This window comes from Macrosteles quadrilineatus, unplaced genomic scaffold, assembly GCF_028750875.1.
Source record: "Macrosteles quadrilineatus isolate MER2022 unplaced genomic scaffold, UCM_ALF_1.0 Scaffold_2__2_contigs__length_208266976, whole genome shotgun sequence".
Taxonomy (NCBI): domain Eukaryota; kingdom Metazoa; phylum Arthropoda; class Insecta; order Hemiptera; family Cicadellidae; genus Macrosteles; species Macrosteles quadrilineatus.
This window is the reverse complement of record NW_026542595.1, coordinates 115,193,961-115,210,473: the sequence shown is the minus strand read 5'-3', so window position 1 is coordinate 115,210,473 and position 16,513 is coordinate 115,193,961. Positions and strand designations below refer to the sequence as shown.

The following is a 16,513-nucleotide window of genomic DNA, read 5'->3' as shown; positions in this document are numbered from 1 at the left end:
AGATGTAAAATACAGTTGTATTTACCAAACATATTATATATACAACAAACAGCTGACCAACATAAATGCGATATCTAATCCTTTAGTCAACAATCTATAATCTTAAACTTGTACCTATCAAACTAAAATCCAAGAAACCTCTTACGTCACAAAGTCTACAAACACAAAAGTCAAATCACAGAGGTTATTGACACGACAACAATGCACTCAAAATGGTCTCCTGGACCAAAATATTCTGATTTGTTTAAACTCCGCTTTGCATTTCCAGTCTTCATAGACGCATTATCTGGTCGACGACATGTCACAAATAAGTTTGAGGAATCAAACAAGCCAAAGAGTATAAAAATATGTTTGTCAAACAAGAAGAAAGTCCATAGTGCACGTGGCTAAACAAGAGATTGTGTATCAGCTGTTTTACTGATCAGCTGTTTTGCTGTCAGCTGTTTTAGTCTCCTCGGGTTTCTTCAGGTGGCTGGTCTGTTGCGGTTCGCTTCCGCAGTTTTTTTTACGTAATTGCAGTTTGTGAAAAGTGAACTTGTCTTAAAAAATTGTTTAAAGTTTTTTATTGTGTTTATAATTGTGGACTACGTAGTAGGTAAATGTACTCTTATATAATCTAGTTTTACATTTAAATTATTCATGAAACCATTAATATTTTTTGTATTAAAGTAAATTAGTATGCTTTCAATAAAAACTTATAGGTACAAAAATTATCCATTATTTTAATAAAACTTCCTTACACATTATGTAACATTCCTAAACTTAAATATTTATTCCCTACTCACTTCATTATAGCCATTAAACTTTTACCTTTAAACTAAAGTGTAGAATAAAATGTGTACATTAAAAAAATCTATCTAAAAACCAATCTATGAGTTGAGAATATACAGAAAATTTTCTCCGACCTATACAGAATGCATTTTAAGGCTTGTTATTATTCTTTTGGTTATAATAACTCACCAAAAATGTCACTAAGAATTACTGAATTTTAATGTTTAAAATGTGTTTATAAGTATTTAGGTAATTCTAGCAAGTGGAATTTACGTTTGAAATACCTAATGTGTACATTAAATATCAAAAACATTTTGCAGTAAGAAGTGTGGGTATATTTGTTATTATTATGTAATTAATTGATTTAATTTAAAACATCTTTAATCATTGCGTAAAGTTCTTCAACTCCAACTTTTTTCACTTAATGGTAATTATTTAAACTTAACATTTTATTTTAACACCGTTTTAGATTAAAAAAATTAAAATTAAACAACTTAAACAACTAAAATAGGGTATCAAATAAAAATGTTACTGAATTTTCACTAACCTATACAGCGAGATGGTCAGTGAAGTTTCTTTTCAATTTTTCTTACAGTTATTTTTTAAATATTAATAAGCTTAAGTAAAACCTTAAAAATTTGTTTGTGATTATTGTGAAAGTTCTACTAAGTAAAATTTATGTTTACACAATTTAATTTTCACAATAAAATATTTACTGAACTAGCTAATCAATAAACAATAGTATTTTAGTGTTTTTTGCAATTAAATTTATAAACATTAAAATAGTATTCCAATTCACCTAAACATCTACATTATATAGCATTCTTAAACTTTGACGTTTTTAGTCTATTATATGATACAGTAATAGTTCTGTCTTATTAAAATCTAAAAACCGTATTTGATCATGTAGAATCCGAATGTTTTGAATAAATATGGAATATGTGTTATTTAAAAAAATTTGAGGTTTTTAAATTGAATTTTCGCATTCCTATAACGTACACAGAAGGGATTTTAATGTATAAGTTATTATTTTGTATATTTCTAACCAACATAAGTATTGACTAGTGAATAATCTATGTATTAATAGGCAAGAATGTTTCTCTAAAACTTTCTTCTCAGCTCGTGTGCATCATAGGGAAAATCTACGCATACAGAAATATATTATCCTGTAGGTGTACAGAATCCCTTTATAAATTAAAATAAGCTAAAAAACAAGGACAAAAAATTAATTATAAATTTAAAGAATTAACACGGACCTTATGGGTTGCCATACTGCTTACAAAATATAAACAGAAAATTAAAAACAAATTGAAGAAATCCCAATCACATGTTTTAATTTACCGTGTGGGGTGAAAATAGAGAAGTATATACATTTTATATTATTTGGTCTTCGAACACTAGAAGACCACTGGTTACGAATGAAACTATAAATTAATTACTATAATGCAGCTTCAAATGATAAGTATGAAACTAAGAGTAATTTCAATTAACTCACTCGGAATTTAATTCAATGAAAACTCTAGCAGTTATAATAGCTTTGGAAATCCGTCGGGAAAATTAAACCTTTCTCCATTATCCAACCTCTTTTAATCCATTATCCACATCCTACCTTTTCAAGCCCTTCAAAATCTCTTTGATTCTCTTCGAAATTGTCCAAAACTAACTAAAATCTCGTTTATAAAATTGTTTGCAGAGATAATACAACTATAAAATATTTAAAGACGGTTTACATGTAAAATTTTATAAAATATACATACAATTCTTATTTTTTCTACACTACTTTCATTGAAATATAATTTTCACCACACTATGATGTTTTTGGATGAATTACATACGTTAATTGGTGGCTGAAAGTTACGTTTTGCTGGCCATGCCAGCTGTCATCGTAATTTGGGGACCGAGCAGGTTTTTACAGGCCGGGGCCGCAAAATCAGCTGTCCGCTTACTTACTTAAAACAGAATGCATTTTAAATACACAATCAAAATCCATAGCAATGCAATAGAATTGTGTTATTGTCACCGTTGCCTAGCAACTATTTATTTTTATTTTTGCTGATTCCTCAAATTATTTCTTCACATAACCTTAAAGTTGTAGTTGTGTTGACTATCAGTGTGCATTATTATAGTGGTGAATAGTAGTAATAGGGTAAAGTGTGGTGAAAAATAGCGTTCGTACCACGGACCGAAATGGTTTTGCAGCTCTCGATCGATTTAAGTTCTCGACTTCGTCTCGAACTTAAAAACTATCTCGAGCCGGCAAAACCTCATTTTCGGCCCTAGGTACGAAATATACTATTACAGAACACATGTCATCTAATTGATACTTTTAAATTTATTTGTAACAGTGACTTTTTAGCATTGTTCATATACAGGATGCGTTAATAGTCGGAAATGAGTTGGCATTTGGAAAATAATAACATGAATCATCTAATTTACCACAAGAGCAAAATATTCTAGTTTTGCTTTTCCCATGGAAAAAATTGTTTCACAACTACATTATTCAAACTAGACATCAAATTACTTGCGAAACAGCATGCTTGTTTAAAGCAGATGTTTGTACATTTTATAATTCCCCACCACAGCAAACCTGTAGACTAAACGAATTTTCATTTGCATGATTTGCTTTTCATTAAGATATTTCCTTAACTTTTAAGATATGTTCCCTATAAATATTTAACAAGGAAATCTGTCCCGTATCCATGTTTCACCATGATACTACGGTAATAGCTTATTCCCTACATGGGAAATTAACACGTTATGTGTTTTAAAACGTCAAGCTGATTATGGGATTGTTAATCTTAGACTTTATTTCAGGTAAAATTTTTATCCCATTTAATGTATATCTACTTTACGATAAGATTTCCCATTGTCGAAACTATTATAGCGAATCATTTTTTATACTAAATTAACCACACTTAAATTAAAATAGTATTTTATTCTAACATTTTGCTATAGTCAAGTCATCTTTTCTCATACAACCGAAGATATATGAAGATTTTATAAGTGAAGCGAGTACGTTTATTCCATGGTGAAACTGTTGTCCTGGAAACATACCCAAGTCTAACATTTGCTAGTTGTATTAGCGTCTTTGCAAACTGTTTCTCAGTTTCGGTAGACTACAGACAGCTGTTTGTCATAATTCCACAGAAATGACACTTTGTGTGGTCCGTTCCCAGCCTTGAGACCAAGGTTCGTCTTTTCACATTCGAAAATGACAAGCTCTGTGGTGGCCGAGCTTCGCTCGGTGAATTGTTTAAAATTAAATCCAAAACAGTGAGAAGAAGTTTGACACTTTTTCCAAAATTTGAGAATGTTATGAGGTTCAAAATATCATGATGTTTCTTATTATTTAAATAAATGAATTTTCAAAAGTGTTAAATTTATGATGAATTTAGCGAATTTCATATTTAAGGAAGCTTTTACCGTATTCCGTGTTGATGTCCATAGATGCCAAAAACATCATACTTCAAAATTCATTTGTTATGCGTTTTGAATTGTACATAAACCTTTGAACGAATAGTGTTTTTCATTACACTGTCTCAAAAACAGCTGTCTTACGGATCCAGATGGTTTGGAGTCCCTAAAGATAGCTTTTTGCGGACTCGAATCATATGGTTATGTCAAAGCTTATCTCAAATAGGTACAAATCAGCTGTTCTGATCCTTTAAAATGCTTCAACAATATATAAACAAACTTTGTTTCTTACATAACCCAATTAATTCAGTGTTACTGTATTTTGGAGTAATGACAGTATTTTCTGCTATAGGATATGACAATATAATGAAAAATATTGCTCGTAACTCGTCCTAAAATGCTTTTTTGTGACTTAATCGAATTTCCGATCGTCCCAAAAAACTTACTTTAGGGACGAGTAATGAAAACTACTATTTGACCTCTGAGGACACCAAAATAGTTTGTAAATCTGTCCCGGGTCCAGTGTCTCTAACTGCCACCTACGGCACTAGTTACTTCCCTATGGGATAATTCTCTAAAAATAAAAAATAAACTAATATAAATTGCATTGTTGTAACTTTGTGTAAATAACTGCCCTTTGTGACCTTCACTTATGCACCAGTAAGGTGTCAATTGACAATTGCAGACAACAGACGCTTGGCGGCAGGTCTAATAGTTAGGTCAAAGATCACCTGACCTATATATTACTGACCATTGAGTCCGGTGCAACATCTATTTTCATCTATTGTAAATTTCCATTTGTGTTCTAAAGAAAGCTTACCTTAGCTAGGTACTGATTTGTAATTAATTTGGTTGACGAATTTCATATTTTTTGGTTATGGGTTTGGCCTTTAGGTAGAGCTTTGGGGACTTCATTAATGTTAATTTTGAATTTTTTAAACTGTTTACGTATATTTAACTGTATAACAATTTTTGTTTTCGTTCTTAAACAATTTTTTTCCCAAAAACCTGAAAACTCTGATATAGAGGAAAAATATCAGTCAAAAATATTTTACCGTACTACGACCATAAAAATTACCCAAAATGTATAAATTTAAATGTAATATCATTACGATAAACCGTTTGGTTATTCAAAATAAGTTTGTAAATGAAAACGCTGATAAAAATTTTACTGCGACCACTCAAAATAACTTATGAATGAGAATTCGATGAAATATCGATGAAACTTGATTTCACAGTGGCCATTTAAAATATTCAAGTCCCAAAGGCAATCAAAAGTAAAACATCGCTAAAAATAAATTAAAGCTCAATCTCTTCTCCAGGTTTAAGTAAAGTTTTAATTAGATCTGTTTAATATTCAAGTAGATCTCCATTTTGTTTATTTTACCCATAAGTTTTGATGGGAAAAGTAATAGACTGTATAATATTTTTGGTTAATGAGTTTTTTATTGGAATTTAAAAGTATATAATCATTGATTGCTTTTAGATTAAACTTGTCAATCAAAAAATATTGAAAATAGTTTTGTATGTGGATTTTCAAATATAACAGCTTTTGGATCAAAGTTATTTCTCTTTCCATTCAATGATATAACCATTCATTAACCTTAAAACTTAATTATGCACTTCAATTTTAACAAAACTTGTATTATATATGCTTTGTTAATATCCAAACCATATTTATATTTTAATTAATTATTTATTGATCCATTTTCTTACTAGTTTGTATAGCAAAATTAATTAATAATTAATGTTTGGATTTTAATATTTTTATTTTTTTTTACTTTTGAAGTTTGAAGTGCCCTATTTTAATACTTACTGATTTAAAAGAAATTGTAACAAAGCATGCAACACAGAGGGCAACTAGTTTAATCCTAAGCAATGACTGTAATCTTTTAAATTACTCAACTTCAATTAATTCACAAATTCCATTAATCATCAGGTTTATAAATTAATTATATTTGCCAGATAATCAGGAAAAGCTATCAACATTTCACTTTAAAAACCACATTATTACTTTCCCTTTAGCAGCAATAACACAAGTACTCATTGAACATTATGTTATTTAGATATAGAATAAACCTGACATTTTTAAGGAGATATTTTAGTGAAAATCCAACCTGGAAGTAGGTTTGTTGCATTTAAGGGAATTTAACTTAGGAGATTTCTTTTACCTTGCAAACAGCTAAACATCAAAACACATTTTAAGTAAATTACTTTTTAGATAGATGTAAGGTATAACAAAATAACATTATTTTACTCTGTTCAAACAAAGTGGGGCTTTGATGTAAATTGTAAAGGGAGCGCATCTGTGTTTGAAAGATTGATGGCAAAATTATAAACCACTCTTTTGTTGTGTTTCTCATCATCAACAATCGAAAAGATTAATCACAATTTTCCTTCAATGTTTATTGAGATTCTGAAACTCCAAGACATTCTATGCCTTTGTTATCCATTGGTCTTTTATGTCCGTGTGTATTATACGTCCTGTAAGATTAATGATTTGAACATCCTCTGTTATTTTGTGTTGCCTTTATATTTGATGATTAAGAATTCGTAGTAAAATTAAAATATATCGTAACTCTATTTTTATCACATCGTAGGTGGTTTTTTGGTCCTAGAAAATAGTTTCAATGTGTGTGAATGAAGTTTGAATGACAAATGGACACTATGAATGTGTATTATTTTCCCTTCAACCTGATCAGCCCTTATAAGATTCTTGAATACAAACTTTTTTATTGTATGTTTTCTACACCAATGTAATTGTTAGGTTTTGAAAGACAATGTAGAGACAAATTACACTTAAAGCTAAAGTGTCCAGAAATTAAATGGCTGTTGATTTAGATAGTTTTTTGTCAGCTTAAACAGATTATGAAAGTTATAAATTTATAGTATTTTCCCCTTAAACTACAACAGCACTTGTAGAATTTGTGAATATAAGGAGAAATGCTTCACTGTTCTCTAATGTTTCTCCCAGTCCTTGTCAGATTTTCAAAGATGTTAATGATTATTGCTGTGCATTCTTCAAAGCTGTTGTTTGTGCGAGCACTGGACCACAAGTGACGACGAGACGGTTTGTACACGGCACGGTTCCCAACAGGCCCCCAACGGTTTTCCAGTCCCTCGATGTTTGTATCCTTCCACGTTTCGTCATGGTTGGATGACTTGTCCATTGCCTGGCGCGGATTTTAAATCTTTTGATTTAAAATCCGCACAATACACTCTCAGTTTCTTTAAATTGAGATAATCAAATATTTCATCGCTGTCATAAACAATTAATGTGGTTTGAATATTATGAATGAGTATTTTTTCCCTTTCAACTCCACCACCCCTCATGGATTCATGCATAGACGTTTCATCCACTTCTTCAAGTCCAGATGATCAACATCGCATTGTTGTTTCAGACTATGGGGCTGTTGTCAGTGCTGCCAATTCTTGTCGTCTGCTATGCGACTCTCGTCTACGCAGCTCCATGGCGCAACTACGAGGTTCAGCAGAGCCAGGTGTGTGGAGACAAGTTGGCAGACATGCTCTCCCTCATGTGCTCCGGAAGAGGGTACAATTTCGCCCTTAAACCGGAAGGTAAGAGTTTTAAAAATCAGTTTGAATAAACCTTAAATATTTTCTGGAAGTTAATCACTTACATCACTGTCCCAAATTTGTGAATTTTCATGAAGTGCAACATCTTTTGTCATCTTAGGTTAGAGGTCTTGCGGTAAAACCATTATTTCTTTGTAAAAAAAGTCCAAGAAAAAGTGGTTACAAATTTCTTTTATTTCTTAAAGGATTGCCAAGATTTTCCTCGTGGATGATTTTTTGCTACAGTTACCGTATAAACCCAATTGTTATTTTATCATTGAGTACCTATCAAAACATTAAAGATTGCAATGCAAAACTCTAGAACTCTGCAACAATTTTAAATCTTATTTTACAAATACAAATATTTTGAAAATTTTTAACTGTCTTTCAGCCTTTCAGGCTTGATAGCATGATAGCTTCAGCAAAAGATTTTTTTATCTGCTCCTCCTTGATGAAATATAGCTTTATTTGCATTTATAACCTATAAACTAGCTCTTGAAACTAAAATCGTACCTGTTACAGGTACAAGAGCCAGGCGGATCCGGCGGGGCATTGTCGAGGAGTGTTGTCGGAAGAGCTGCTCCCCCGCCGTGCTGGAACTGTACTGCATAGCTGACCCCACCGAACCTCCATCAAACATACAGATCAGGTAGGTCAGTCGATAAACTTATTTGATTGGATCAAGATTTGCAAATGGAAAACCGAACCTAAAAATACTACAAGTAGAGTAGATAACACAAGTAGGATAGTCAAAGAACTACAGCTAGCTAAGCAGCTAAGGCATACAGCTACTCAAAAGTTTAAAGAGTTGGAAAAAAGGTTTTAAAGCAACCTTAATAAGTCTAGACCCTGCAGAAAATTTGTCAACGCACAAGCCAGCGTCGAGTAGAGTCGAGGAAAAATCCTCTGCTAACAAAATTTTGACGTAAAACGCTTTAAAATAGTTATTTGTGTAACTAGTGGTGAAAGTGGCACTTTGCTGCATACGAGAGCAATGTTTACGCACGAGCCGCAGGCGAGTGCGGAATGATCTCGAGTGCAGCAAAGGCCTTTTTCACTCGTGTTGCACATTATATTTTTCCTACAGTCACTATAAGGCATTTAAATAATTAGTCTTTCAAACACTATACAACACGTTTTTAGGTTCAGCTGGCAACACAAATGGTGCCCTAGAGAAAGTAGTACCCGCGGTCCATATCACTCCGCTATTTTTCCTCGGCAAGAAATGTGCTCCGCGTTTTGAGAATATAGTTCCGTATGTTTTTGTAATTTGAAGTGTTTTCCGCGCCTAAAAAAAATTCTTTAAAGGTATTTTCTTGTTTATTAAGATCGTAGGAATGTTTTAAAAACGTTTAAAAGAAAAGTCCAGAAAGTTCAGAAATACCGAAACTATAAACACGAAATGACAGGTTTAATCGTAGTTATAATAGTCAATCAGCTGCTCATAGTATTATTATCTTCAAGTGTTGCCAACCTATTTCCAAGCGTACACGGATTACGTGCATAATAGAACCACGCTGTTTTGTGTTGTTTCGTTGGAATCCTGATGTGCGGCAAAGTATAAACCGTACGGCAAAGTATAAATATGCAGCAATTAGCAGCTTTCTGTACTATAAACAGTACAAGGAAGCCAACTTTGTCGGGTGACTGTAGGAAAAATTTTTTTCCTAGCTAAAATCCAAAGTTTACTTTTTGTATTTACAATCTTTACGGCTCTGCAGAGTTCCATGGACTGATCAAAATTACGTACAAATTGATACTAGAGACTCCTCCTTTCATCCTTATAACTACTACTGCTTATGCAGAAGTATTCTTTTAGTCATAAAAGTGGATAGTCAAATAGAAAGAATAGAAGTTGTTTTCATAGTGTGTATTACTAGGTGGCGGTGGCGTTTGCAGAGGCATCCACAAAATTGAGCGGAGTCATCAATGGTTCATATTATATTGTTTTTGTTATACTGCAGTAAAAACAGTCGTTTTTAATGCATGCGTTGCGGGTTTAAAATAGAATTTTTACTCTCAGGGAGTAAAAATCATTTTTAGCCTCTGTGGAGTAAAAATCAGCTGTTGTCATCTCAGTTGTAAATTTCTATTGTAAACGATTGCATATATCGAAATAAGTATCGATTCGTGCTTCGTAATTATTTAAACCTACAGTCTACAGTCTCTTCCCATAGCATTTTAGCATTGCAGATACATTAATTGATTCCCACACTCAACACTGCTCAACTTTACTACTTCCATCACCACCACCTACGTCGTGGACCTGTTTCCCTCTCTTCCCATAGCATTTTAGGATTGCAAATACATTAATGTAAGTGCCAAATACAGTTCCCACACTCTGCACTGCAAGCCTTACTACTTCCTTCACCATTTACAACGTCATAGACCTGTTTCCTTCCCTTCTCATAGCATTTAAGTATTAGATACATTTATCTAACCGCCCAAACGGTTCCCCCACTCTGCACTGCCAGCCTTTACTACTTCATTCACCACTTCCTACATCGTGGGGCCTGTTTCCTTTCCTTCTCAGAGCATTTTAGGATTGAAGAAACATTAATCTAACTGCCACAGAAGGTTCTCACACTATGCTCATACTTTACTACATCCTAAGCAACTTCCTACATCGTGGACCTGTTTCCATCCCTTCCCATAGCATTTTAGGATTGCAGATTCCTTTATCTAATCGTCATAAACAGTTCCCATACTCCGGACTGCTCGCATTTACTACTTCCTTCACCACTTCCTACGCCACGAACCTGATTACCTCCCTTCCCTTAGCATTATTGGATTGCAAATACCTTAATCTATTGGTCATAAACAGATACCACACTCCGAAAAACTCGCCTTTACTACTACCTTCACCACTTTCTACGTCACGGACCTGTTTCCCTCCCTTTCTATAGCATTTTAGGATTGCAGAAACCTTAATCTAATCGTAATAAACAGTTCACACACTTCAGAAAGCTCGCCTTGACTACTTCCTTCACCACTTCCTACGTCGCGGACCTGTTTTCCTCCCTTCCCATAGCATTTTAGGATTGCAGATACCTTAATCTATTCGACATAAACAGTTCCCGCACTCCGGACAGCTCGCCTTGACTACTTCCTTCACCACTTCCTACATCGCGGACCTCTTTTCCCCCCTTCCCATAGCATTTTAGGATTGTAGATACCTTAATCTAATCGTCATAAACAGTTTCCACACTCCAGACAGCTCGCCTTGACAACTTCCTTCACCACTTCCTACGTCGCGGACCTGTTTTCCTCCCTTCCCATAGCATTTTAGGATTGCAGATACCTAAATCTAATCGTCATAAACAGTTCCCACACTCCGGACTGCTAGCATTTACTACTTCATTCGACACTTCCTACGCCATGGACCTGTTTACCTCCCTTCCCTTAGCATTATTGGATTGCAAATACCTTAATATATTGGTCATAAATATATACCACACTCCGAACAACTCGCCTTTACTACTTCCTTCACCACTTCCTACGTCACGGACCTGTTTCCCTCCCTTTCCATAGCATTTTAGGATTACAGATACCTTAATATAATCGTTATAAAAAGTTCCCACACTCCGGACTGCTCCCATTTACTACTTCCTTCACCACTTCCAACGCCACGAACCTGATTACCTCCCTTCCCTTAGCATTATTGGATTGCAAATACCTTAATCTATCGGTCATAAACAGATACCACACTCCGAACAACTCGCCTTTACTACTACCTTCACCACTTCCTACGTCACGGACCTGTTTCCCTCCCTTTCTATAGCATTTTAGGATTGCAGAAACCTTAATCTAATCATAATAAACAGTTCACACACTTCGGACAGCTCGCCTTGACTACTTCCTTCACCACTTCCTACATCGCGGACCGGTTTTCCTCCCTTCCTATAGCATTTTAGGATTGTAGATACCTTAATCTAATCGTCATAAACAGATCCCATACCCCGAACAGCTCGCCTTTACTACTTCCTTCACCACTTCCTACGTCGCGGACCTGTTTTCTTCCCTTCCAATAGCATTTTAGGATTGCAGATACCTTAATTTTATCGTCACAAACAGTTCCCACAGTCCGGACTGCTTGCCTTTGCTACTTCCTTCACCACTTCCTACATCGCGGACCAGTTTCCCTCCCTTCACATAGCATCATAGGATTGCAAATACCTTATTCTAAGGGTCATAAACAGATCCCATACCCCGAACAGCTCGCCATTACTAATTCCTCCACCACTTCCTTTGTCGCGGACCTGTTTCCTTCCCTTCCAATAGCATTTAAGGATTGCAGTTACCTTAATCTAATCGTCAATAACAGTTTCCACACTCCAGACTGCTCACCTTTACTACGTCCTTAACCATTTCCTACGTCACGGACCTCAAGCTAGTGTCGTCATTGAAATATATTTTTCATCCATATCGTTTCTGTTCTAATATCTGTGGAATAATGCTATCAGTTATTTCTTTATCTACTGCATTCAAAAGTCAACAGCTGATCATATGTCTTTGTTTATGTGTCAAATACTGCTTCCATATAAGGACTGCATTGAAACTTTGAAACCCAGTGGGGCGGATTCCTGAGGGACTTTTTTAACGCCATATAGATGTTGGCACTCACCGATATGGTCTTTATCACCATACAAAATTTGAAAACGATTGATTCAGCCGTCTAGGAGGAGTTTGCGTATTACGAAATGCATAAGAGTCGACGTATAAGAGCTTCGCTCAAAAAACATCAATGAAATAGACAGAAATAACAGCATGATATTAGTTAATTAGATAGATCACTTTTATAAGATAAATCACTTCATTATAAGATAGATTTGGTTTTCCTCATGGTCATAGATTCCACATCATTCTAACCTTACAACAATTACAACATAATGAATACTTTTTATGCAGGAAACGAAGTGACAGCGGATCAGAGAGCACAGAACAATCAGAAGTCACGAGCACCATCCCATCAAAGCCCGAAGCAACAAATACCAACACGATGGAAACAAAGACTACCAACAGTGTGACCAACCCGAAGGAAGGTGAAAACTACAAAATGATAAATCTCTTAGCATCCGCAGAACATTTTACAAACAAACTGACGAAGGCTTTGGTGACAAAGACTACGCCGAATGACACAACGGAAGAATTTCTATCGAACATTCCTCCTCTCCGACACCACAAGAACCATCATCACTACAGGAGGAAATTTCACAGTCGTAAGGCATCTACGAAGGCGAAAAAAGACAAGGTAAAAATGTGTTTATTATTGACTCTTTGTGACAAGAATTTTCCTGAAAGTCAGTTTGAGGGTGAAGAAATTATAGGTGGTGAGATTTTTGAGAACAGTAGAACTAAAACTGTCCGGATTGCCAAATACCTGGATGTCCTCAAGGAGAAGAAATTACCGTTTAATTTTTTAATGTTTGCCAATTGACAAAGGTCAGCGAGCTGGTCCAGTGGTAGAACGTGGGACTTCGGTCCCGGGTTTGAATTTGCCAAGTCAACAAAGGATTCTATCTAAGTAATAATACCTCAACCTCTAGGTCCAGCCTAAAGTAAATTTGAAAATGATCCCAGGCTAAAAACAAATTTTTAAAATTGTGCATGATGAATAACTAATCACAGTAGAACCTCGATAACAAGTTTTAGTTCTTTTCATCAAGGTAGACTCTTGTCAATATTTTAATAACATGTGATCAAGGGTGGTAATACATAATCGATTGGTGTTTGAAAATGACATTTGTTATCAAGGGTGACTTGTTATCGAGGTTTTGTTGTATTAATCACCATCCCATGAAAGACTTGTTATAGAAAAATGCTGCTATTTTATCTGTTAGTCACTCCAAAGTTTTTCTCACCATCTTAAGTTACAACATAATACTACTTAATATTATTTCAACCTTTTTTCATTTGCAGAATTACCACAGTACCAAGACATTTGAGATTGGAACGGTGAAGCCGTACTTTGCGGGCCGAGCGTTTGCGTCGTACAGAAGCTACGTACCACAATCGTAATCCTTCATTGGTAATATCGCCGACTGTGATATATAATTCCTACTTACCGGACACCTTAGTTAGGTTAGGTTACACTGTTTCCTGTAACAAAATGTCCACCTATGGTATTATAGATGAGAATAGTATTTTACATTTTTTACGACTTTCTTGTGTTTTGTTGTTGAAACACATCGTAAGTTTGATATTGTGTTATAATATGTTTGTGTAAAATCATTGAGGTTTTGTCAGTTATTAAAATTCCAGTTACAATTATATGTTAATACTAAACGTGATAAGATGTATATATTTTGTACTTACGAGGGTAGGATAAATACCTGTGATAAACTAGGATGTTAGAAAGCCATTAAAATTAGTGAGATCTATTAATAGTTGTAATTCAAACTACTGTAATAAATTTTTTTTCAATGAGGTAAAAATAATTAAAGAGAAGCTTTCATAAAAACTATAAAAGCTGCAACAATCTTCTCAATGCGTTAGCGTAAGTGCAGTAACGAGTACAAAAATATTGGATTGTATAAAGTTCTACGGTAAAAATTAATGTTTTATCTTTCAATTTAAATCCATGTGTGTTTTATCTTTATTTTTACTTTATTATAACACTTTTAAGAACATTTTTGAATCTTTTTTACTGATTTTACAAATATTATCGGTTAAGTTATTCTATTGCTTCTGCCATACGTAACACATTTGCATGTTTTGTTCAGCTATAACATGCAATTTACCTATAGTTGTTATGCTAGATTGTAGTTTTGATATACTCATTTTGTTCACTTAGCTTTCTGTTCTTGCGTCTTTTTTGTAAGCTAAGTATAAATCTGATCTCAAGCTTTTAGTGAAATAAAATAAAACTGAGTCTTCAACTTCATTTCCAACTTGAAATATATCCATATTCATTTGAGATGGGGACGCCACATATGTCTAAAGTAAGTTTTATTTTGTAATGATACATTAAGGCTGGGTTTTCCTTGGGGCGGCCGTCCTATTGTCTAAGATAATATAATGGTACTTTTTCCTCTAAGCGGAGTGGACTGCTACTGGACAAGTGGAAAATCGCTTTACCACATTCCGCTTCCGCGGCTAGGAAAACCCAGGTTTAAAGACTATATGAGAAATATATTATAAGTTCATTTTGTTTACAAAATGCAGGGAATGCTTCTACAATGTATAATAGAAATTAAAACTTTGTTTTTTATAGTTGAACCTTGGTAGCATCATTGACTATATTGTATGCCAAAATAATTTAAACTTAATTCATATATTAGAAAGTCTACATAATTTATAAAAATTGTTCTATTTTAAATTTAATATGTAATTTTTCCCATTTTTGTCTCCGTAATTAAATATTTAAAAAATTTAATTGATTATGATTAGTTTTACTAGAAAGTAAAATACTAATCAAACAGTCGCAGTCCTGTACTTTAAAACTAACAAATTATTCAATTTTTCAATTTTTATTTATTTACTACAGTAATTACAAGCCATTAATATGATCATCAGGTTTTTAAAAACTGTGCCTTATTGTGAAAATAGTTATGTAAGCTTTAATTGTAAAAATGAACAATGTAAACTATTTTTCTGTATATATTTTTGTAGGTAAATTTATTGTACATATTTATGTCTCCTAATTGTTATTTGTAAAGTTCTGATTTAGTTTAACGCATAAGTTTGAACAAATAAAAAACCATGAATACAAAAAGTTGTTTTATTTTCTTGACAAATCCTTTTTACTTAGAATAGCTATTTAGTTGACAGAAACTACAGTGAAACCTCGAAACTCGACACCTAGTAATCTTAGAGTCTGTGTTTAACTTGACAGTCTGTGTAACCCCGTCAACAGCTGACAGCACAAGCAAAAAAATAAATTTTTTCAGAACATAAAGTTTATTAATTGTAAAATATTAAACATTTATTTGAAGATTGTTTACTCAATATGTAAAAACACTCCTGTAAGTAAACATTTTGAATTAGTCTGTTATATTGTATCCATTTATTAGAACCCACTAAAAATTTTATGTTCTGGATAACTTGATAACCTCCGTCCATAAATTGTCGAGTTAGTGATGTTTAACTGTATTGAAAATCTTTTTGGGTAATATGATAGTTTGCATATTAAGAAGATATATTATTTCCAGTTTAGAGTCAAAACTTTTTCATCTATCAGTAAGCCTGGGAATTGTTGCTGGATATTAAGATTTGCTTTAGTTGGTCCAGATGGGATATCGCTACACTAGGGAAAATTCTGTTGATTTAGATGGTGTGTAGGGAGGGGCGAGGAAAAGCTTCCAACAACCCTGAGAGTCTCACCCCTAGACACAGTGGTAATGAATTAATCCAACCGCAATCAAATGTTTAAGATTATTAGAAAATACGACGTGAGGAATAAAATGCAAGAAATATATTTAGTAAGCATGTGAAATAGTTATTTGTGCAACTAGTGAGCAATTGACTCACTCGAGAGAAATACTTACTTACTTACTTACTTACTGGAATGGTTTCTCGAGTGAGGCAATTGCACTTTGCACCCAAGTTGCACATTATATTTTTCCTACAGTTACCATAAAACAAATAAATTGGTAAAGAAGCGTAACATATTTTTACTCAGAAGTGAACATTTAATATGACATTTAATGATACAACAGTACAACAGCTGACCAGCTGATTTACAGCCAGTGCTGCCAACGTATTTCGCGCCCATAAGACCTTGTCGGCATGTTACGCGCTCACTATTTCGTGC

General features: G+C 33.8%; 1 protein-coding gene across 1 annotated transcript in view; it reads left to right on the top strand.

Moving 5' to 3' along the window:
* The window catches only part of LOC128987909 (insulin-like growth factor I, adult form), a 38,792-nt gene extending 23,317 nt beyond the window's left edge, over positions 1 to 15,475 (top strand). Inside the window, exons 3-6 of the mRNA XM_054408998.1 lie at positions 7,587 to 7,764; positions 8,284 to 8,410; positions 12,670 to 13,012; positions 13,681 to 15,475. Of these exons, the coding sequence (XP_054264973.1) occupies positions 7,590 to 7,764; positions 8,284 to 8,410; positions 12,670 to 13,012; positions 13,681 to 13,779 (744 nt within the window). The 5' untranslated portion in view covers positions 7,587 to 7,589 and the 3' untranslated portion in view covers positions 13,780 to 15,475. The remainder of the gene's footprint in view (positions 1 to 7,586; positions 7,765 to 8,283; positions 8,411 to 12,669; positions 13,013 to 13,680) is intronic.
* Positions 15,476 to 16,513: the final 1,038 nt, after the last annotated feature.